This window comes from Drosophila santomea, chromosome 2R (genome assembly GCF_016746245.2).
Source record: "Drosophila santomea strain STO CAGO 1482 chromosome 2R, Prin_Dsan_1.1, whole genome shotgun sequence".
Lineage (NCBI taxonomy): Eukaryota > Metazoa > Arthropoda > Insecta > Diptera > Drosophilidae > Drosophila > Drosophila santomea.
The window spans coordinates 3,831,202-3,854,462 of NC_053017.2; the positions used below are offsets into that span (position 1 = coordinate 3,831,202).

The 23,261-nt window shown below is 43.8% G+C and overlaps 1 protein-coding gene across 1 annotated transcript; it reads right to left on the reverse strand.

Moving 5' to 3' along the window:
• Positions 1 to 22,029: 22,029 nt before the first annotated feature.
• On the reverse strand, positions 22,030 to 22,587 carry LOC120446351 (general odorant-binding protein 56a). The gene is made up of 2 exons (XM_039627277.1): positions 22,534 to 22,587; positions 22,030 to 22,473 (listed from the first exon to the last, which is right to left on the reverse strand). The coding sequence occupies exons 1-2, from the start codon at positions 22,585 to 22,587 to the stop codon at positions 22,030 to 22,032; spliced, it is 498 nt and encodes a 165-aa protein (XP_039483211.1).
• Positions 22,588 to 23,261: the final 674 nt, after the last annotated feature.

Consider the following 23,261-nt stretch of genomic DNA (forward strand, 5'->3'; position numbering starts at 1 on the left):
ATCCGGGAACGGGCATGGGAAGGGGAACGGGAATGGTCCTTATACTGGCTCGGTTTCTGGCCAGGACTTGTGGCCGCAATGCAATGAAATGGCGACCGCGCAATCCTCCCACTTGGAATCTCTTTCGCACGTCGTGCAAATGAATGCAGCGGAAATGAAATGAATTCGTTAGAGCCGCAAAAACGCAGCCAACGAGCTGCAATGAGAGCTGTGAACATTTCACAAACGGTTTGCAATTAATGAGTGCGGACGTTCAGAAAAAGTATGGCAGTATCTACGGCAGTATCAACGGCAGTATCTACGGTACGGCAGTTCCAGGAAAAATCTATAAAGCTATGCGTAAAGTGCAGGCGGTGATGGACACGCCCACTGTCGACGTGGCTTTCCAGCTGTCAGAAGCATCAATCGGCAACTTATCGCTTCAACATCATGGCAGTGGTGTGGCATGTGAAGGCCGGGATTTTCTATTTCACAGATGTGTATACGGAATAGTTGAGTGCCCGCAGTCAGGTCCAAGTTTCCTCTCTTTGAACAGAGCTTAACATAATGAGCTCAAATTAAAATCTTGTTAAAAGTGCAAAAGGCGCAGACACCGAAGACAAAAAAAAGGAGCTTTTGAAGCGGGCAAAAAAATTTATAGAAATTATTCACGACATTTGCACGGCGCTGAGACACTGGAACTGAGACTAAGACTGAGACTGAGACTGAGACTCTCCACTCGGCTGCCTGCACTTGACTTCCAGTTAATCCCGGCAAGCTACTTAAAAGTCATTGCAGCAACAAAAGCAGCAACAGGAAAAGCACAAAATGGGGAAGTGAAGATGCAGCTGCAAAGGAAAACTTAATTAGAAAATTATGCGCGCAAGTCGAAAGAGCAGCATTAGAAATGCGGACGAGCGACACTAAGCCGTCCCCAACCCATCTTCCCATCTTCATCCGCATCACTGTACGCTGATTTGCATATTAAATGTCGGGAAGTGATTTTCTAATGAATCAAAACCCATCAAATTCGGCTGCATCACTCCCAACTTCACGGTGAGCGAGTATCTCCTGCAGTTTTAATGATGGCTTCGCATTAATGGCTGTCAAAATTGTAGCTCCTTACCCTGCACTTAGACACCAGCACACACACACACTCTTCTACGACTTGAGATGATGCAAAAGTTGTGTGGATCTACTTATGGAAGTTGTTGGCTTAAGCTTTTTGGCCCCTTTGGCTCCGTAGTGCTCTTGTGTCTGTGCGCAAGTTTATATCCTGCGACATCTACCACGTTTTTTCCGACTTTGTCAAAGCCAAATCCATGCGAATATGACTAATAAGCATACACATGTACAGTGTCACACAGCGTAATATGGCGACTCAATTGGGCAACGTTCCCAAACTAATTTAGCCAAAAGCCTATTAGATTGAATACTCTGAAGTAAATTTTCCATATAAATATTCAAAATGGCGGAGATGGTGGAGTCATGTCACGCCATTTTTTTTAATGGCGCCCAACGTGGGACCTTGCGTTTAAATTATAGTTTGCGAACTTCCGGATGATTATGCTAAAATATGTAAAAATATGCATTTAATATTCATCCTAATCGATTTAGGATTTCGAAACTGACTGTTGCTGTAGATATACTTTTGTGACTAATGCGAATTTGGCAAGACAAACTTTTCTAGCAGTTGGGCTACGGGAAACGATAATTTCACACACGACAACAACGAATCATAATTTTCTCGCATTGATGTTGATTAAGTTGTGCTTAAAGTTTGCCATCGAGCAACCCTCCTTTCATCCGCTTTTCACGTGAAAGACAGTTGGCGCGTCAAGCTGACTGACGACATCCTCACGTGCCACAAAAAGGAGGTGAAAACTTTACCAGGAGGGGATGGAGATTTTTCGTGAGACACGGGGGGACCAGGAGACAGTCGCATCAGAAGCCAATAAGAGCAAACATTAAAATTCATTTAATGGTCAATGCACTCGCACAGGGCGGCAAATCGGAGCTGGTTGCACCATAGTCATCGCTATCGCCATCGCCATCGCCATCACCATCGTCATCGTCGGGATCAAAACCAGACGAGCAGCTGACTAAGTTTTAATTGAACTTTAGTGAGTTCCAAAGCGCCAACTTCGCAACAGCAAAGCCACAAAAGCAATGAACAAGCTCAGAGACAGAAAGCGGAACCGAAAGAACGAGACCGGGCAGCGCTAAAAAATGGAAATGAAAAGGGATGCAGCCAGGTAGCGAGCAATATTACTTTAATGGAATAATTAAGCATGTTTGCCCAGCACAATGGCCAAGTTTGCTTTCTATGTCTTTGTGCCAAGGCTATTGTTAGGGTTATCCACGAGCCAAGAAGTTGGGGGAGCGGCAAAAGGCCCGCAGCTGAAATTCCTGCCATCCTTCTTAGCCATATTCAATATGCAAGCCGCAACGCAATTCGCAATCGCAGTCAGCGCCAGATTCTCGGCCATAATCATATTGAATGACAAATAATTGAGGTTAGTTTAGCCATTGACCTGTGGGATCTGGGATCTGCGAGCACAAAGAGCCGTCTCCAAAAGAGTGGGAACTGCTCGGCGATGTCAAACACGTTTCAGGGCTCATGAGCAGGCCAAGTGTTGATGGGCGGCGGTCCAGTGGGTGGAACCACCACAAACCACACGTGCTGACATCGCCGACGACGCTGGTGTTACCAGCACACTTGGAGAAATATTTAGCTGGATTGCTTTCATTAAATTTAGACATGCATATTGGATGGGAAAGCAAAGCTACATTAAATAACTCAGGCTTTCATTTAGACCTTTCCCACATTTGTGCAGATTTCAAAGTGGAAAGTTGGGTCAACACACCATTCAATTTATAAAACCAAATTTAAGAGCTTTGAAAACTATGTGCATTTTATTGATTAAAGTGAAGTCGCATGAAACACAGCTATGGATTTTTTCGCAGTGCACTTTTCCCACCGCAGCTGCTATCGCCTCTGCTTCTTCTTCCACTGCCGCTGATCCAATACAAAGGCGAACAATTTTCTAAAGAAAAACTTTTTGTAACGGAAAAAGCAAAAGTTTTGCCTTCGACACCGCAACGAGGATTGTGTTTAGCAGGCCATACAAAAGTGTGAAGCAGACAGCCCGCCCGCCCAGAGAGACGGAGAGGGACGGAGAGATGGGCTGCGAAAGAGACGGGCATAGACGTAGAGTGCATCGCACTTCCTGCTCCTCATCCTGCTCCTTCTCCTGCTGCCGACTACTAATCCATAGTCATAGTCACACTTGGCTAGTGATAGTTTTAGGCGTACGTGTGGAACGTTTCAATTTAGTCCGTCGGAGTCGCGTGCGCAGCAAAAATTGAATTTATTATCATTGGAATTGATTGTAAGGAGCCGCATCAGCATCGGCGTACATTTTCTATTTCTATTTCTGTTTCTGTGCCAGTGCCACAGAGCCAAAGAGCCACAGAGCCATAGAGCCACTTTTGCCACAAAAGCAGGTCTAATAAGTGCGAGAACAGCGGTCACAGAGTGTCAAATTTACAACTGACTTTGATTTATTCGCCTGATGAAGGGGTGGCGTAATTGAAATATCTTTGATTTAGCTGCCACTTTTGCAGTGTGCGTGTGCAGTGGGATAAGCGAGAAAGTTTCCCGAATGGAAACTTGCATTTTCCATTCAAATGGCTGCTGTTGACAAAACGAATTTTCGGCTTGAATACGGTTTGTGTGACCAAAGCATTAGGAACTTATTATTAAGTTATAAATCACATTAAGCAATTAAAACAATATTTGTTAAGGGGCAGACAATGGAAAAGGTGCCAAGTAAATCTACAGATTCTTTCAAATTTAAACTATTTAATACAAGCTTTCACTTAAGTCCAGTAATTATAGGCATAGCAGGGATTGATGACCCCAGTTCGATTGCTTTAAGCAAATTTATTTCTAGACGAGATCTCGCCACCGTTTTGCGGACTTTCGCTGATTACACTGGAAACAGACGGGGCTTGCCAGCGGAAGTTGTGTTCACTTTGGCAGCCCGGCCAAAGTCGTTAAAGCTTCATTTCCGGTCCAGTCATGCATGTAACCGAGAATTGACCGGAGGGTGGAGTGGGCCAGTGGCCAGGAATTGGGGGCTAGACAGAGGATCTGTACTGATGAGCATCCATTGTCTTTTGGCCAACTGCGGGGACTGCTCTTTGGCAGCCCACTGTCTCCTTCCCGCGTTCGAGCTTAAAGTGCTTAAATTATGCAATTTAAATTAATTAAAAGACTCGTCAATCCGACACGTGCGCATTAGCAGCTTCAGTTGCAGCGCCAATTTCCACATTTCCACATTTCCACATTTCCACGCACCAACTTGCGGGCTGGCCGGAAAATGGGAGCCGGGAAAGTCGCGCACAGTGTGCGATTACTGCCAACACTTTCATTAAAGTTATTACGGTACAAAATGCTTTTTGCTGTTTGCAATTGTTGCCACTCGTTTCGCGCTGAACCTGAAGTTGCACCCATACCAGTTGCCCCATCCTGCGCCCTGCCCCAACATTTACATTTGGCTCACTGCGTTGCCTGCATTGTTGCCGCTTGTTGTTACTGTCGGCCGAAGGCGGCAAACTGAATATACATCGGCACACTGGACTAAAAAATAGAGACCCCGATTCAGAAGCATATCTCTAATCTAATCTTTTGTTTATCTCTAATTAAAATTTATATTTGTAATGAGCTTTGTAGTACATTTTGTCATTTTACCTTATTGTACCTACCTTATTGTGAAGCGAATCAGCTTAATGGGCTATTTGATTGCATTTGTAAATGGGATGTAAGCACACTTAATTGTATGAAATTATACAAGTCATAAATTATGAATTAAAACAATTATTAAAATAACAAAACATAAATAATTGCAAGTAATTTCTTAAGTACAATTTAAGGTAAATTTGTTCTACTTATTGTGCGTACTTTACCATCAAAGCGTTACAAATTATAATTTAAACAAAAGGCACTCATCTCTACAGGTGACTAGTTTATTTCGCAGTTTTTCCCAGTGTAGATGCTGGTAGCTGCTGGGATTCAAGGGAAATGAGGGGCTCTCCAGGTTGTGTGTGTGTGTGTGTGCGGCTGAGGTGTTTGTCTGCGGTGCTGCGTGTGCTGATTGCTTGGCTCCTGCCAATGCCAACGGCGGTTGGAAAGGGTGTTGGCCAAAAGGAAAAGGGAGCGGGACGGGGGCGGAACATGAAAATGCAATGTGCTCGAAATGAAAACATTAAAAATTTAATTGCGATAATACAAGCGCATAAAATGTTAATGGAGTGTATGTAATCTGACACAGCAGACGACGAGGAAACTCCAAGGACTCCGGCGACTGCGATGACGGCAGGACTCGTCGGGGTAGCGAAGTGGAACGCAATGAAATAGCCAAAAGGAAGCAGCTGTAATGAAGGATAAAAGAAATTAAAATGCTTTGTATGTTTGCTGGTTGCCAACAAGGATCTGTGCAGGAGCTGCAGCTCCCGTGGAAGCTCCATCAGAAGCTGCCAGTCGGACTGTCAGTTTGGTTTGGCCTTAGCTCGCCGGCTGAACGGGTTTCGCCAACTGGACACTGGACACTGTACACTGTACACTGGTCTTGGACTTGGACTTGGACCTGGAAATCCTGGATCCTTGGCTCAGACCGATGTGCCGCTTTCAGCGCCAAAAACCAACGAAATGCCGGCAATGCGCATTAAAGTCGCTGCCAAGCGAGAAAGGAGCCGAGCGGAATAAGTCGGTCCAAGACGCCTGCATAAAGAAATACAACTGCACGCCAAAGGAGAAATGCTAAAAACAAGCTGCACAAAAAACAGCGGACCCCCGGGAAATGGGAAACGTCTTGGGGATACCCTGGAACAGTGGGAAAACTTTTCAATTTGCTTAAGTAAATTATGCCAGGTTTTGGCAGGGCAGATCACCACCTAACTTTACTAGTGGTTAATGGATGTTGGGGTGTGATGAAATTCCTAAGAAAAGTTTGTATTGCAAACTTTGAAAGATAACCAATTTAGTCTATCAAGGATTTATATCCTTGATGTTAAAAACTATTTGATGTCGAAGCTTTTTCCGCGTATTAAAATAATATTAAAACCATGTTGGTTAGCTTCAAATACAAGTCATAATTTTTCTGATGACTGACCACCCATTAGATATAGTCGTCACCTGAGTTTTTCTCACAGACCCAATATACCCCCCAAAATGACGTTCAATGGGTTCGCCGACAAGTTGAAGCGTTGCAAATTCAACTCGACAGGGTAGTCGAAGGTGCTTCGTCGCTTCTTGTATTGGCAAAACAAAAACAGGAAGTGCTCTGCGTTGCGCTTAAGTACTTCCGCTGCCTCATTGTTGCGAACGAGAGCGCTGGCAAGTGAAGCTCGCAGGTGGAAATTCCAACTCCGCAGAGAGTGCAAATAGTTCTCGAATTCGCCATAATTGCCGCAAGCTGTTTTCCCTCCACCTGTCGGGCAGAAGCGGCAAAACAGCAGCAACAATCAAGAAGTTATAAAGCACGAGCACTCACTGGATGGATACTATATATGGATGCTTTTGCATATCGAAGGATTTTTGCCCCGCGGTGTGGCAAACAAATTGCAGAATTGCGGAAGAGTAGAGCAATCGTTCCGGGTTCTATAATCAGAAATGCCCGAACCAGATTCATTCATACATACATACAGATGTTCGAGTGTGTATATGCTGCGGAGCCAAACTCTGTGGCAACTTCATTTTAGCCATATGCAGGGCCACCTTTTTAAAATGCAAAACAAAACTTTCGGTTAACAATACTAATCCGGCAATTTATGCAAGGGATTTCGACAGCTGGACCACAGCTGCTTAAACAAACTTAGTGGCTCGGGGCAAACTACGAACACACCCCCAGCAGATAGAGATAGAGGTATGGAATGCGACAAATACAAAGCACCCAGCCCGGGTGGCCATCATAAATAAGTGGCCTGGGTTTCCCGGCTGGCCAACTGGCTAACTGGCTGGCTGGGTGATTGGGTGGGGTGGAAAATCCGTGATGGCCATGGTTGGCGTGGCCGAACGGTCGAAAGATGCCCCAAATTATGCCAGCAGCAGCAGTAGCAGCAGTAGCGCTAAGAGGGAAAATGTAAAAAACAAAAAAATATCGAAAAAAGAAGAAAGCCGAAAACAAAGCAGCAGAATTATATGAGGCGCTTACGGAACTTTGCATCGCCCATTTTCCCACCAACGCCCCCAAAAGTCTGGCGGTGATGCATGGCGTATACGCAACTTTTGATGCCGCTCAATGTAAATTTCCCTCGTTAGCTAACGCCCCCCTCCCCGCGCGGGCAAAAACAATTCATTATAGAATTAGAAAGTAATTCGAACGGAAATTTTACTTGTGGACCGTTGCACAGCAAAGTTGCCCCGTCGAGGGGCCCAAAGGAATATCGTTATCTGTGTGGCCAAAACGGAGAGCGGGTGCGCAGTGCGCACCTCAACATAAAATTTAAGGCGATTAAAATGTCAAACACGACAAAGCGTGCGGTATTAAAAATGCCAACAACGTGGCAACAGCCAGTACGGGCAACTGGATGGGAGCGGGGGTGAGGCGCTCATGGGGGGGTGGCGCTCATGATACCCTGTCATAATACCCTGGAACATCGGGATATGCAGAGCTGGGTCGCAAGCGCGGCAGTTTGCGGAAAATGCATTTTTAATATGCAAAACTCTTCAACAATAATAATTATGTAATATAATATATTATAGTTTTTCTTATTCGAAGTCGTACGAAATTTGGCTATAGCTTGTTATTTGTGCTTGTGGATAGAGGATGTCAGAGGAACTGAAAAGATGGCCCAAATTCCGAAATTCAAGTACTTAGGTAGGGTGTTTTTAGTTTCGAATACACTCGAATGGACACTCCACAATTTCCCAGCTGCCTTGCTTTTTTATTTGCGACGGATGTGTGCGGCGGCCAGTGGCCACTGGTCCTTTGCGTTTGCATAAAATTCCCCTACTGGTGTGCACCCCCCTTCTCGCCGCCACTGCTGCTGTTCTCTGTTTTTGGGTGGCTGTTGTTTCCGCTGGCTGTTGCCTGTTTTCGATGCTCGAAGCTGGATGTGGATGTTCGCTGTTTGCGCTCAGTGTTAAGTGCTTAACGGCATGTCAGCGCTGCTGGTCAGACAAAGTCGGAGGGTCTTAAAAATCGAAAGCTCGCTTTCGGTTTTTGCCTGTCAATTAGTTTTCCAGCAAGTGGCGGCGAGGCAACTTCAAGTCGCGTTTTCCGCTCGCTCTCACACACACACCCACACACACCACACACAGCAGATACGGCAAATGGCACTTTAAGTCCGCTGGCGATTCGCGGTTTTGTTTTCCGCCCGCTAGATGGCGCGAGGGAAAATTGCGCAAATTGTGTGACAGCGTGTAAAGTTGGCACTTTCACACATAACTCATAACTTTGGTGGCGAAACTTTCGCTTTGGCTGGCAGAAGAAGAGGAGCATTCGCTGGGAGCCAAAACATTGGCGACTATTTGGACGCTCATGTTCGACTATTTATCTCGACAAGTGTATGTGGGATTGTGAGCGGCTAAATTCTGTCTGGCTAGCCTTCTCTTTCGCTCCAAAATGCCTCCCATCCTCCGCCTCTCTCACTCCACCACACCGCCACCAGCATCTTTCTCTGTCTTTCTCCTATGTGGTAGAGTTTTGACAGCGCATATAAAAGACCATAAAACAAAAGTTTTTGCTCAACTTTCAGCGCTGCAACGCTCAACTTTAACGCCTACAAAGCGCCGCTATAGCCACTGCACTGGCTGGAATGAAAGAGACGGGTATTGGGCAAAGAAAGAGACGGGTGGTCTAAACTATAAACTCTTTGCGGTATTAGAAACGCAGAGCGCAGCGCAGATTTTTTTGCTCCTGCTTTTTGCTTTTCCTATTTTTGTGACTCCACCTTGAGTGTGTATGTGTGTGTGTGTGTGTGAGTGTGGGCCAAACAAACGCCAAAAGTAGAAGAAGAAGGAAAGGGACTAAAAGAAAGAGAGAGGTAGAGTGAGAAGGAGATGGAAGGAGCCATGAATTATGAAAATTTAAAACGTTGCCAGCATCAACGCTATGAAACTTTTTTGCCCTCTTCGCCTTTTTACAGCTTAACCGCTTTTTAGCCGTTGTTTTTCTTTACGCTTGAAATTAACTGGTAAATTCTGAGTTTCAATTGCCAAGCACACAAGGCATAAGTGCACTACCCACCCACCCAACCACCCACTCAACCACCAACCGTTGACATCAATCTTTGCCTATTTATGGGAGTCTGGGTTTTCCAAAAGAGCAGTGACTTAAACCCCAAATGAATGAATTACCATTGCAGTATTATATTCTTATTGAGAAACTCTATCGAAAACATAAACATTTTTTGTAAATCCCTAAGATAAGCATAATAATAGTTAAGGGCATGCGAGTTAAATTTGTTTGATAATCAGTTTGAATCTTTTACAAAGATATGAAAATGAAATAGAGTACCTCAAAGAGTGTCTCTGTAACCATTGACTTGAACGCTCACAATAAATTCCTGTGAAAAGTGAAGATGTATGCATAAAATAAAAGAGAAAGCAGGATAGTCGAGCTGCAACTGCATTTCGTGCCGCCTCCTGTAATGAAGTAATAGAAAATGCAAAGTGCTGCATAAAAAATGATGCGCATTTCTCAAAACGCAATTATGTCGGTTGTCTAACAGCAATGGCCATGGAGTAAGATGGTGGGAAAAGCGAGGGAAATGCGGGGCGAAAGAGAGGAAAATAGCGAGTGGCGGAGAAAATGCCATCATCATCCTGGGGTGCTGCAGCTAATAATAATAACAGCTCATGAGCACTGACATTTGACAAATGGCGAAAAACAAACGAGGAGCGCCCCAGACACAGCCACGCCCATCCATTTAGCATGCAAAAGCAGTAGTGCAGCTGCACCCACCCCTCCCTTTAGTTGGCCAAGGGGGAATGGGGAATGGAAAAGCCGAAGGAGCAGCCATTGGAAGTGGACAAAAGGCTCAAGTTGATCGGCCATATTGACAATGCCTTGTCGCACAAATTGTTTATTACCGGAAATGTCCAGGCAATGTCTGCCAGTTAAACCTTACGACTTGGGAGCCAACCCAAAGACCCAGTCTCCAGTCCCCAGTATCCAGTCTCCTGCCCCCATCGCCATCAGCGCCCAGCCAGTCTCAGTTTCAAATCAAAATGACAACGAAGCTTCTTTTCATTGTTGTCGCTGTCGATGACACAACACAAACAGAAAACAAACAAAAAAGCAAAAGGAAAATATAAAAGCTGGCAAACAACTGAAAAGCGTGGAGAACTTCCATCCGCAGTGTTGATTTTTCTCTTTGGCTCCCACCGCTCTGGTTGTGTATTTATTAAAAAACTTTTGTAATTATAGCAATGCGTCTTCTGCCATCGGACACCTGAGTGCTGGACATTTGTCTGTTCTCCTTTTGAAGTTAAGTACATTGCTGTAGCAATACTCTTTGAGTCTTTCAGTATTTTACATAGAGCAAAAAACGATTCATCGACGGGGATCATTGGGATCTCGGCTTACAGATCAATCTATGAATGTTTTAATAGCTGGAAAATGCGAATCTAATATGCATCCCCACTCTGTGAACAACAATTAACTAACCACTCACCGATTCTTATACTGCACTTAGTTCTTTGCTCTTTGATGGGATTTACTTGAATTTTAGTTTAACCCCTAAATGCTGTAATAGTTGCGATAATATCGAACACAATTTGTTTCCATTTTACAAATAGTCATTTACTTATTACTATCCCCTTTTTAACAGATCAATATATAAATGTTGAAATAGACTCGGAAAAGCATAGAATGGAGGCAAAAGCATGAGTGAAATGAAATAATAACATTCAAATAAATGTAGTATTCTATCTACCAATTACCCATTATAGCTGTATCCTTTAGACGGCAACTTGAAAACACTTTAGAGCACCTTTCATTTCTGATATTTCGAAAGTTTCCAAATGAATGGTACTATGAAAACATCAAAAACTACGAGAAAAATAACCAGTTAAATAGCTGGCAACATGAAGTGCAATATACACAGCTACAGAGCAGCAACATCCAGCGCAACTTGCACTCATCGCCCATCAAGGCAGCAACTTTCGACACTACATGAATTTAATTTTTAGCATTTTTTCTCCCGGCTCCCCCAGCTTGGTACTGGGGCGAAACTATTGTAATTATTTTGAACAGCCAATAAGGGCAATGAAGCCGCACCAAGAGCAACAGCAACATCGACTAATGGTCCAACAACAGAGCCTTGTTTGTCCTTGTTGCAAGGAATTTCCCAAACTTGTGCAGCACCACGTCTATATAGGGAGTGTCCAATAGTCTCCCCTTGACATTACATTCTTTGCTCCATCCTAAGCCGCTCCTCCTCACCCCGTCGCAGAGGAACTTGTTTGTTTATTCCCATTCTGTGGAGCGTTTTGTGCAACATTTTTGGCCAAATTACTTAAACAAACTTTAAGAAGGGGTGTATTCGGTGTATTCGGTATATGTCGGGCTGATGGCTCACACTCTCCTTATCGCACGGCAAACATTCCGGCAGGCAAAAGTTTAGCTGTAGGTCGGCCAGAAATGTAGTTTGATTTTGGGGCCTCATTCGGGGTAAATGTTTTGTTCAAATATTAAATATTCATCGGCTTTTAAGTGCCTTAAATGCCTACCTCTTACGAGTAAATGCCAATTTGTGGCGAGAAGAAGAAAAACCCTTTTGTATATTTTAATTTGATCATTATTTTATCGTCACATTAAATTCTCTGCTTTTCAAAACATTTATAATTGGCAAGATGGGTTAATTAATTATTATTTTATGATCTGGTCTAATTCAAAGAGCTTAAATATAAATATAAAATATATTTAACTAGAATTTTATACACATAACACATACTACATTTTTGCAAATATGAAAAAGGGACTTAAAGGAAGGCATTAATATGAAAATGCTTCTTGGAGTAATAGCACTTGTAAACCATCTTGGGTAAACATGTGCATTTGTGGCTTCTGGCTCTCTGAAAGACTTCCTTTGGCAAATATTTGAAATTTGCTCAATTTCGGCATCTCATTAACTCTAACTGGCGGCTATGGGAAATCGCACACATGCACATGCATAGATGTATAGCAGCTAATTAATTTTAATAAATTGGCCGCAGACTTTGCCGCAAGATATACAGATGTATATATACATATGTATATACCAACTCGATTGTCTCAAGGACTTGTATTATTTTTTGAGCAGAGCCTCCACGCAAAACCGAAAATTAAATAAATCCTGTGCCGTCAAATTAGCGCACGCAGGCTGAAGCAGTATCTATGTGTGTGTGTGTGTGTGTGTGTGTGGTTGAGGGCCTAAGTGTGTGTGCTAGCCAAGTACTACTTCCTCTGATTCAGCAATTTCCCCGACACGCGCCCCAAAAATCCCAGCAACTGACAAAGTGGCGCATATGAATATTTATGTTGGCGAAATTGATGCCGCTACAATTACCGTTACCGCTAACTACACACACTCGCGCACACCGAACATGGCTAACACATACTAGCACACACACGCAAGCTCTCACTCTCACACACACACATAGAACCACAAAGGCAACTGCGAGCTGCCAATTTACGGCACTTTGGCAGTAAAGTTTTTGCCTCAGCGCCTATAAATTATTGACAGCTTGTAAATTTCACTAAAGTCACTTGCGGTTCGTACACCCGCTCCATGTCGGCCATTAAATGTGGAAGATACAAAGATACATATTCGCATGTGAGCACGAATAGTAAATACATGCCTTGCCGAAGATTTATCTCCATCGAGAACTTTAATGTCCAGTTCCAGCCCATTTTTCCACACCCTTTGTCTAATGCACCGAAATTTGCATAGAACAGAGTGCGCAGAGATCCAAAAACGGGGCGGAAATAAAAAAGTAAAATGGCTGGCGTAACATTGTAATGGAAGTCGGAAAAATCCCAGAGCGTTAATTTCTTTCGCTTCCGCTCGCTTTTAGTGGACTTAATTCCATTTAGGGCGACGAGGAGGATGGCACTCACATGAGGAGCGGATGATGTCGCTATTAAGGACACATTAGCTGGACACTTTTCTGGAATTATGTGGCCGGCGGACGTGCATGCTAATGTCCTGTGAGCGAGAGAGATTGCATTAAATGCAAACGAATTCGCACAATGCATGTGCACACTATGCACACTATGCGAACATTCATCCCTCTATATGGCTATATGGATTGTGCAGCCACCATCTCTCGCTTTCTAGCCATGACGACGTCGCCGGGAACTGGGTTAAGTTTTTAGGCACTTCGAGCGTCATCGATGGGGCCATCTGCTCCTGAACGCCTGTTCCATTGGCAGCCAAGACAACATGGCGTCGATTGGCGCGTGGAAGAGGAAAATGCAGCCGGGAGAGAGGGAAAACCGAAGCGTTCTCTTCGCATCTAATTGAAATAATACTGTCGAGCAAATTGCAGAACTGATTTCGTTTTATGTCGCCTTTAGCCGGCATATTTAGGCGAAATTAATGGACTTTCCGGGCTGGCGACACGAAGCGGAAAATCGGAAATCGGAAAACGGAATTTCCGTATAAGAGAATGCCGAAGAGAGCGCCGCTAAATGCTAAGAGAGCCGCGGAAGAGCTCTTGATTCCGTGCTATAAAGTGCGAGGACACTTACGGTATTCCAAGGATTCAAAGGATATAACAGTTTTGCCCAGCTAACATTGCTGCCCACTGCTAACAGCCGGGAAATTTTCGGTTCCGCGTCGAGGAAACCTGTCGCCAAGAAAACATTTTCAATTTGTTTGCTTGCCTGTCTTCCGACATGTCCCTGATGGCAAATTTGCATACTTAACGTTAATTAAAAACCACAAACATGCCCAAATCAGATTCGATATTCTTTCGTTGCGTTTCGTTCCGTTTCGTTTTTCCCGCCCAGCAACTTTAATTTACAACTTGGCAAATGAGCGTGCCAAGTGGCAGGGAAGTTGGCTCCTTTTTCCCTTACGCTCGGCTGCAAAACTTGAAGAAGGCAACGCAATGCTAACGCACAAACCGGAAATAATAATCAACAACAAACATCCACTTGGAGAGTTTGAGATGTCTATGAACTGCCACGACAATGTTTTCATTATATATGAGCGTGCGAGTGGATGTGTTGGCGTGGCAAACAAACGAATATTGTTGATGAATACTCGACATCACGTACGCCCGAGAAATGTACGTGTTCCCATTGTAAGGAAAGCAGGCAAGACAAGTCAAGCCCCTTTCCCTTCTCCTCTTCCCTCCCCCTTATTTTTCCGCCTTTTCCGAATTTTCCCCACAACCCCTTTCGAGGAATGAGCTACCAGGGAGGCAGACAAAAGCGTAGCATAAATTTGAGCGTCTACGAATGCGAACTAAAAATGGGGCTTGAGCCAGCCAAAAATGAAAAATAACCAAAAAGTAAAGACGCTCGCGGTTATGCGGATCCAAGTGCCAACAAGCCGAAGAGACAATTTCGTGGTACACAACAAAAAAAAGATCTATTGTATTAAGTGATGGAAGTGCTTGTAGCATTAAAATCATTTGTATAGATGCCAAACAGTTGGCTTCAAAAAAAGGCATTTCGTCTTCGGATAAAAAAAGTTATTGTGACTATTTTTACACACATTTCTAATCAATTTCAGGGCTGTACAGCTTTTCACCTATATAAACAAATATAATTTAAATTATTTAAAATGTTGAACATAACATAAGTTAAGGCATTATATTTATTTATTTAGTTTCATTATAAAAGCAAGACACAAAAAACTATAGGGAATAATTGCGAAATTGACTATCCACTACCAGCATTTTTTCCCGGTGCACCGTTGTATGTGTGGGCACAAGTGTGGGCAATACGAAATACCATTTATCATATTCGTACGGGTTTTCGCTTCCCCAGTTTCCCAGTTTCTGGATCATGAGTGTTTTATTGCAATTAATCATTGAGCGCACGCACGCACACAGAGCCACTCAGACTGACACACACCCAGATACAGATACGCTCACGCACACATTTACAACTCGTTACAAGTCCGCATTTCCCCGAAAAACTCCACTCCCTTCGCCGCTTCTTCCCCGCCAACATGTTAAGTTGATAAACTGCGCTTCCCTCTATTAACTGCTCCTGATGGCTGTTGTTCTCGCTGCTGTTGTTGTTGTTGTTGGTGGCTGGCTGCCCTTGTTGCTGCTTTTATTATTTGTTGTGCACAACATGTCGCAGTTGCCACAACCACCAAGCAACTACCCAAGATCCTTGGCGCAGCGACAGCTTTATCACAATTAAAGGAGCTCAGTCAGGAAGTCGTGAGGGGAGAAGGCCAGGTGTCTACTGCCGACTCTCTCCCGCATCATAGTGCCGTCTCTTTCCAAGTGTACTCTTGCTTATTACCCGATTTGTTAAGTTTTCCCCAGCATATGGAATCTGGAGTCAATATTTGTATGGGGTAGCATAGTGGAACTATTATTTTAGTGATATGTTATAGAACTTAGTTGTAACTTAATAAAAACCATCCTAAGGGATTGACAATCAGTTGAGACTTACGGTGATTTTGTGCATATTTAAATGCTCTAATAAGGCAAAGCCTAAGTTAATTAGAAACATAATTCAATTATTTCTCACCCACAAAAATAAACTTGCACTCAGGCCGAATAAGGAAACTCAACCTCAGGTAACTTTAATTAAAATCATATTAGACAAACCTCAATGGCAGCACTTTATGCTCATTCCTGGCATAATTAACCAAGTAAATTCATCTTTTGTTTTGCGAACTGGTCAGGGACAAGTGGCAGCCAACAATAACATTTCATTAAACTCATTAGCAAAGCCAAATATTTGCGCAATTAATTAGTTTTAATTACAATTGTCGGTACTTAGGCCGGCGGCAGTGGCACTGCATACACGGCGTATGCGCAATATATTTTAAGCTCCTCTACGCCGCCAATGTGGAACAAATCAGCATAATTAAATTGAAGCCCTCGAAAAGAATCATCCAAGCGGTCCGGGCATTAAATTCAACTTTAAATGGATTTGCGAGAAGCAAATTAAATCCAAGGGGAGCCGGCAAAGAAGTAAGACAAATGAGAGCGCTGGAGGGGCGAAAGTTGAAGCGAAAAATAGCAAATAATAGTGACATGACGAAATACAATCATAATCATGGCACAATACGACCGCACAACAACAAACTACCCGAGAATAAAAAGCAAAATGGAGGAAAACTTTTGCCATAAACAACCAGCCGAGCGAGATGGCAAGCTGCTGCCAGAGGGAGAGGGCGAATAACAAGGAGCATAATGGAGCATGGCTGCCAGCCAGCTGAAGCTGAATGAAAAACTAAGATACCATGGCCAGAAGATGATGAAGAGTCAGCAGAGGCAGCAGGAGGAGCAGAAGGAGCTTCAGCAGCAGGACGACCACAACACAAATAATAATGGCATATAAATGAAGTAACAAACATTGTTTTCCTTTGACATAACTCATTAACCATCGGAGACGAAAGGAAACGGCACTGGGAATGCAGCTCTTCCCAAGGAGCAAGGAATAAGGACTCTCGCATTCCGGAATGCTGCACATTCCTGTCTGGCCGCCGCTGCATCACGTGCCTGCCTCAAATTAATGGCAACTGGTGGCCAACTCATTTTAATAGACCTCAAATCCACCAGCCCGAATTCCCAACTAAAATTTCTTAATTAATACAATAAGCAGGAATAAATGCTGGAATACTGGCATACTGGGATGCTGGGATGCTGGGATGTTGCCCTCTGCCGGACCACAAATGTCTGCAATTATTTTTGCATGGCATGCAAGGGGGCACAACAGCAGCTGGCAAAAATCTAAAACCCAACATCGCGACCACAACCGCAACAAGCCGTCAAGCGGCTACACCCCCCCTCCCCCCTCCTCCTCCTGGGCCACCCCTTCGTCACTGCCCCTGCCACCCCATTCGCCATCTCGCTCACCGTCTCTTTTGGCCCTGTTGTCTTTGCCATGTCAGCAACTTTCACCACAAACCGTCTCCTGTAAATGAAGAAATTCCTCGTGTCGCCCTGTTGTCTTCAGCTGTCTCGAATTCAGACTAGAACTCAGACCCTCAGCTGGCGCTTCAAGCTGATTGAGGTTTTCCTTGAGTGCACTGAGAGAAAAGTATCCTACAACCAAGGCGTCAAACGTGTCTGGTCGAAATTCTGAATTAAAGTGGCTACAAACTATTTTAACAGAACATAACAACTTAAGTTGCTTAAGCTGCGTGATTTATCTTGTCAAACTGAGTTTCTTCATTTAAAATGCGTTTTTCTCCGTGCACCTTTCGTATGACAAATGAAACTTGAAGATGGGTCGCTGGAGCTGCAGTTCCGTTGATTTGACTGCCATGAAATGGCAGAAACCGAACCGTTCTCTAGGGGCCACCTAATTAGGCCTTAAGCTTTCGGACTCAATCAGCGTGTAAGCAATTGCCAATACGTGATTTGCCAAAAAACAAAACGAAGCCAGACCAACCCAAATAAAAAGACTTTCACACACGGCCCAACATAAGGGCGTTGGAGCTCCTATATAGCAGAGGGGAGGCGTGTCAGATCACAGCTGCGTAATCGATTTTCAAGTGTGAAAAGCGGCCCTACTTTCTGGCCCAAAGCTATTTGCGGCCATTTTTTAATCTACACTCGAACGCCAGGCTGGCATGCGGCCGTATTTTGCCGTATTTTGCCGTATTTGGCCGTATTTGCACAACGTGATGAGATTTTGTGGTCTATACCCACTCCACTGGCCAGTTGCGAGCAGCGTCACTTCTGCCCCTGGCCAAAGAACTCTATTTACATTTTTTTCGCTGGCATATCGATCTTTGGCCAAATCTTTGACTCCCTTCTCGGTTTAGGCTGGTTGCTCTCTTTTAGCGCCCGAAAGCAGACAACAGTTACTGCCTCTAAGCTCGAGTAATATTTTGTTGGCCCGGTGGTTCGTGCGTCCTTGTCTTCCTCCTTACTTTCTGGGATGGGATATGATGGTGATGCGAATGGAGCCAAAACACGCAACAGCTGCCAGCAGCCGGCGGAAGGCGGAAAACTTTTCTCTCAGCCAGCCAACAAACAGCAGGCGGCTGGAAATTGAAACAAAAAAAAATAACAAAAAAGTGAAATAAGTATAACCAGTCCGACGAAAAAAGAGTGAAAGAGCTGGAAAGTTGGGTATTATTATCAATATCAGATGGCCTGCTAGTGGAAAGTTAGGCAAGGTTTTTGCACGACTCTTAGGACTGTTAATTATGTGATTATTACTACAAGTTTTTATAACTAAATTATGAAACTTGCCTTTGTGTCAACTGTTCTTGAAATATATTAGCAAGAACTGTATACTATGTACTATGTAAGTTTAGTATGCAAAATTCAATGTTAAAGAGACTTTTTCTTCTTTTCGGTAGTCATGAAAACAAATACATATTCTGGTGGCGCCTTTGCCTATTTACTCCATTATAAAAGAGTGTTTGGTTTGACTGGTATATGCTCAGCAATCCCCTTACGTTTTTGCCCTGTCACATGCTAACCCAGCATCATAGCCATATTTTTTGGAGGATTTTCTATTAGGACATCGCATATACGTACATACTTATATCAGGGCAAAGGCAAAGTTTAGTCTAATGCTCTTAACGCTCATGTCTAACCTCTTCCCCCCTCCTGCACTCTGCTGCAGCTGCGGTGAGGATTTGTCGCCTGTCTGTTTGCCTTCATCTTAGCCCACTGCCACTGCCACTGCCACTCCCACTGCCAGTGCCAGTGCCAGTTCCAGCGCCACGCCCCCGATCCCGCCCACCTTCTCAGAATTCTCTACTTAACACATCTACTAACGACAGACGTCGCGCAACTTTCGACATGTCTTCCGAGTTGTAAGGCGCTGAGAGTAGTTCCATGTCCGAGAGCGATTGCCTAGCTGTCCTCACACCCCTTCCAGCACACTGAAAGAAAAGATGAAACTACAAGTTTACCTAGTTTAAGTATTTGAACTAGGGCTTAAAGGTTTCCAAAGGGTAGTAGATCAGCTTATAGTGCTCATTACTGCAATACCATACCATACAAGTAACTTATTTGATCCTATTTGAGCTAAATTACCAATGAAATATGAAACAGGAAACGATGAAAGAGGAAAACGAACTTCAGGATACAAGATACAAGAACATTTGCTTCCTAAGCAGTCAAGTTTTTTATTGTATGTAACCAACTGCCAATATTTGTTTGGTCCATTAAGAATATAAGCTTTTTTCCGCTGTGCACTTTTGCAGTTCTCTGACAGATGATACATAATTTGATATAAATGCATTTTAATATGCAACTGCTGCTCATTGCGACTCCCACTGCCGACTGCGGTGGATTTATGTTTTTGCCGTAAATCAAATGAATAATTTAAGCTCTCTGCATGGCCAGTGTCTGTCACTTAAAAATGTCAGGGCTGCCATCAAAAATTGCCGCCGTCCGCTTCATTTTTTCCCTATCTGATTTATACTGGCCGCTGCGGGGGAAATGCCGGAAAATGGGCAATGTAAGCTTTGCGTAATTGCATTAAATGGCATGGAACCGAATCCATCACACAGCAGAACAAGAAACGTTCTTATAGAGGGAGTAGGGGAAGTAGGGGGAGTTCCAGGGCAGGACGGCAAGAATGGGTAAACAAAAACAAGACAGCTCGTGGTTTTCAATGACCGAACTGTAACTACCCTCGTAAAGTCATCGACATTGTGCAAATATTGTGAGGCTCTGTAAAAAGATAATAAACATTTAAATATATATCATAGTTAAGTGTGCATATTTGTTTTGAATTCATAACTTCACTGTTAGTTAGTATGGGTATTAAAGCCAACTCGCCCGTTGATGGGGCATAAATATGCTCTTCTTGTTCAACATCAGCGCACAAAATTCCAATTTATTTTAATTGATTTATTAATGATTGCCATGTTACATAAATGTAGCAATATAAATGTATTTTTCGGCAACCGCCATCTCATCTACGCTTTTTGTACTTCTGTTTGTCTGATGAGCGAAATCAATTTTCAAGATGAATTAAAACCGCACGAATTACCAATGACCAAAAAAAATCCCGCATTTCCCCAAAGTGAACCTATTGAGAATGCATTTGGGGAATATAAAGTCATGCAACTTTTACAAAACTGCATGCATAGTTTTGAGTGTGTTTCCTGGAAAAAATACCTTGTTCCATCAATTAAAGGAAGAAGAAATGGAAAGGATAGGAAATGTTAGCCTAGGAAAAAAGCTCGAGGGGTTTCAGAGTCTAGGGGAAAGAAGTATGCAGTTCCTTCATTTCCCCAAAGCCCTTTTGTGTTATTTCTTAGATTGCACATTTGCGGATTGCCCCCAAGATCGGGCATAATTATGCAATTTCCCCTTTAACGCTTAGCCAGACAGACACAAAAAGAGTTAAATTCAATAAAATTTACATTTAACCACAAAAACAGCGACTCCGCCAAGTCGAGAAGTCGAGATGCCAGTGGGAAATGAAAGTAGGCAAAAGTTGAGATGAAAGTCGAACAAAGAGATGGAAAAGCAGAGACTTATGTAAATTGAAATTCAAGAGCAGAAAAACCAAGAACAACAAAAGCATTCGGGGGAAAAGCGGGAAAAGCAGGAGCATCAACAGCTGAAAAACCGACCGAAAAGACAAAAGGAAATTTTCATTCATTTCGAATTACGCTGTATGAGTGTCAAAATGGCGCTGGTATGCCCCTCCGTCCCGCCGGCATAATTCAGGGCCTCAGGGGGCATGGGGGGGGTGGCAATAGTTGGCAGTGGGTGGTAGGTGCTGGGTGGTGTGTGTTTTTATTTTTTGGGAGCATGGGCGCTGGAGGTCACCCGACAATTGGCCGGGCTTTTGTCACTTGTCGCTTCTGCTGGCGGTGCAGACCGAAAATTCAATTTCATGCCGCGTGACACAAAGACAAAGACAGAGCCACCAAAGACGGACGCTTTCTCGCTTTCCCGCTCGCCCACTTTTCTGGGTGAAAATGAGGGCGGAAAAAAGTGGGGGGGAATGTGCACTGCATTGGGGAAGACGCCGGGAAGTTGACATTCAAAAATGTGCGCACTTCGCTCAAAAGAATTTCAAATTAGCCACTTTTGCTTAACAATTGGCGCAGGCAACAAATTAAAAGGCAGCCAAGTGGGCGTGGCACCGCAAAATAAATGGAAATGGAAAATCGAGTCAAGTCGAGCTGTGTCGAGCTGAGTCCAGAGTTCAGGTGGTCACAGAGCATCTGGCGACAATTTAAAGTCAAGTGGCGCGTTTGCCGAGTATTGAGCAAAAAATAATTGCCGCACCAAATGCACTCGAAATCGCAGACAAGTGGGCAAAAATGGTGGGTGGTTGGTTGCCCTTTGGCTTGGGTTTTGGGTCTGGGTCTGGGTCTGGGTTTGGGATCGGGTTTGGGTGGTCTTAAGTGGAGTCTGAGGCCAACTCCCAACTTCGATCTGGCATTAGCGTCATTTACACATCTGTGTGTGCACCACGAACTGCGCTTAGCTAACAATGCTGCCGCCTTCGTCTGCGGCACTAAGTGGCAAAATTTCCATAGAAAAGCGAAGTAACCGCAGGAGCTGCCGGGAAAATCCCCAATCCACGGCGCACCCAACGCTAATGGTCGCCGTCGAGTCAAGTGTCCGACTCTGGCCATATGGAAATATCAAACGCCGCATTGGATCAGGGATCAGGAGCTGTCCAAGATGTTCAATTTGCTAAGTGGAGTCGTGCCAAGCAGGACCTCTAATTACACTGTAACCAACCTATTGTAGGAATGCTTTAACTTACCATTACCAAGAAGTTTGCTGCTAAGAACTTGCTCAATTCTGGGGTTATAAGAGACGAAAAAGTTTGGATAAATCATTTATAATCCATTTTATTTATATGCAGTGAAATGGGTAAAGTACTTCAGAGTCTTGACCTAAAACAGGAGTTGTGTAAGATTCTAAGGCTTCGGTTCATCGGATTCGACTGGTATGGTGGTGACCTCCACCTCCTTGGTGGCCAAAGAGCTCCGCTGCTGCTGTTTCAGCTGCTGACGGCATTGGTGAATCTTGAAGGCGGTCTCACATTTGTTGCTGCCCCGAATCGCGTGGCACTGGCGTTCTGGCCAGATATCGGGATTACTGGCATCCGAAAGAAGGCCAAAGAAGTCGCGTTCCACAAAGACGCCATCGTGCATGAGACCCATTTGCTCGTAGAGGCAATGGGTGAAACACTGGACCGATTCCGAGGGCTCCGAAAAGTCCTCCCTCTGCAGCTTGTGCAACTCCCTAAGGGAAATATCCGTTTGATCCCCGCACATGCGAATCATGTCCTCGGTGATCGTCTTGGGTGATTCGTCGGCGACAGTTAGTGCCAGATTGATGTTTATTTTGGCGAACCGCGACTGTCAGAAGAGGGCCTATTACATATAAGCAAGTCCTGTTTAATTATATCTTCTACTAACCTCGCTTAAAGCGAACATTTTAAGCACTACCAGCAACACTAGAACTCGCTTCATTTTGCCAATTCGAATACAGCTGTCTGGTTAGAAGCGCCGCTTTTATAGACTCATCTTTTGATCATTAGTGGCAGCTTGGGAGTCATTTTAATTGCGAATATCAACTCAATGAGGCGAGCAAATTCGCGGTTTCCGTGGCCAAAAGCCTGAACAAGTTTGAACAACGAAGAGTAGCAAGCCAAGGCAGGCAGAAGCCAAATCGATACCGAATGCCAATTGGCATACCAAAAGTATCTTAAGAGCTGCTTCAACAAATCCCGAGTGCCAGCAAGTTTTCCTCTCACCCAAAAAGGAAAAAATACACAAGTTGCAAAACAAAATTTTGAAACAAAACAAGAAGAAATCGGCTGGGAAAGCACAGATTTCAACTGCCGAAGAGCAAATACTGTAGATGTATCAATAAGTTAATGCCCACTGGGTTTCAATGATTTCGCTATGCTAATACAATTTAATATTTTAATCATAAAACAGCGGCACAGTGTTGTTGGATAAATTTAATTTTAATTGTCTTCTTTTAAATTAAATTGAATCAAGCAAAAGTTTTAATACTACCCCACGATCTTAAGCTGCAAATCGGCATACTCTTTCGAAAACTAAAATACTAATAACAACTTTGGGTATTCATGCTCAAGTGTGTGTGTGTTTGTGGGTGTGTGTGTGGGTGTGTGGGTGTG

Excerpts from the sequence above, each read along its gene's own strand:
- LOC120446351 (XM_039627277.1), bottom strand. The coding sequence starts at position 22,587 with ATGAAGCGAGTTCTAGTGTTGCTGGTAGTGCTTAAAATGTTCGCTTTA. Across the intron at positions 22,474-22,533 it reads AAATGTTCGCTTTAAGCGAG|TCGCGGTTCGCCAAAATAAA; the intron begins GTTAGTAGAAGA and ends CTCTTCTGACAG.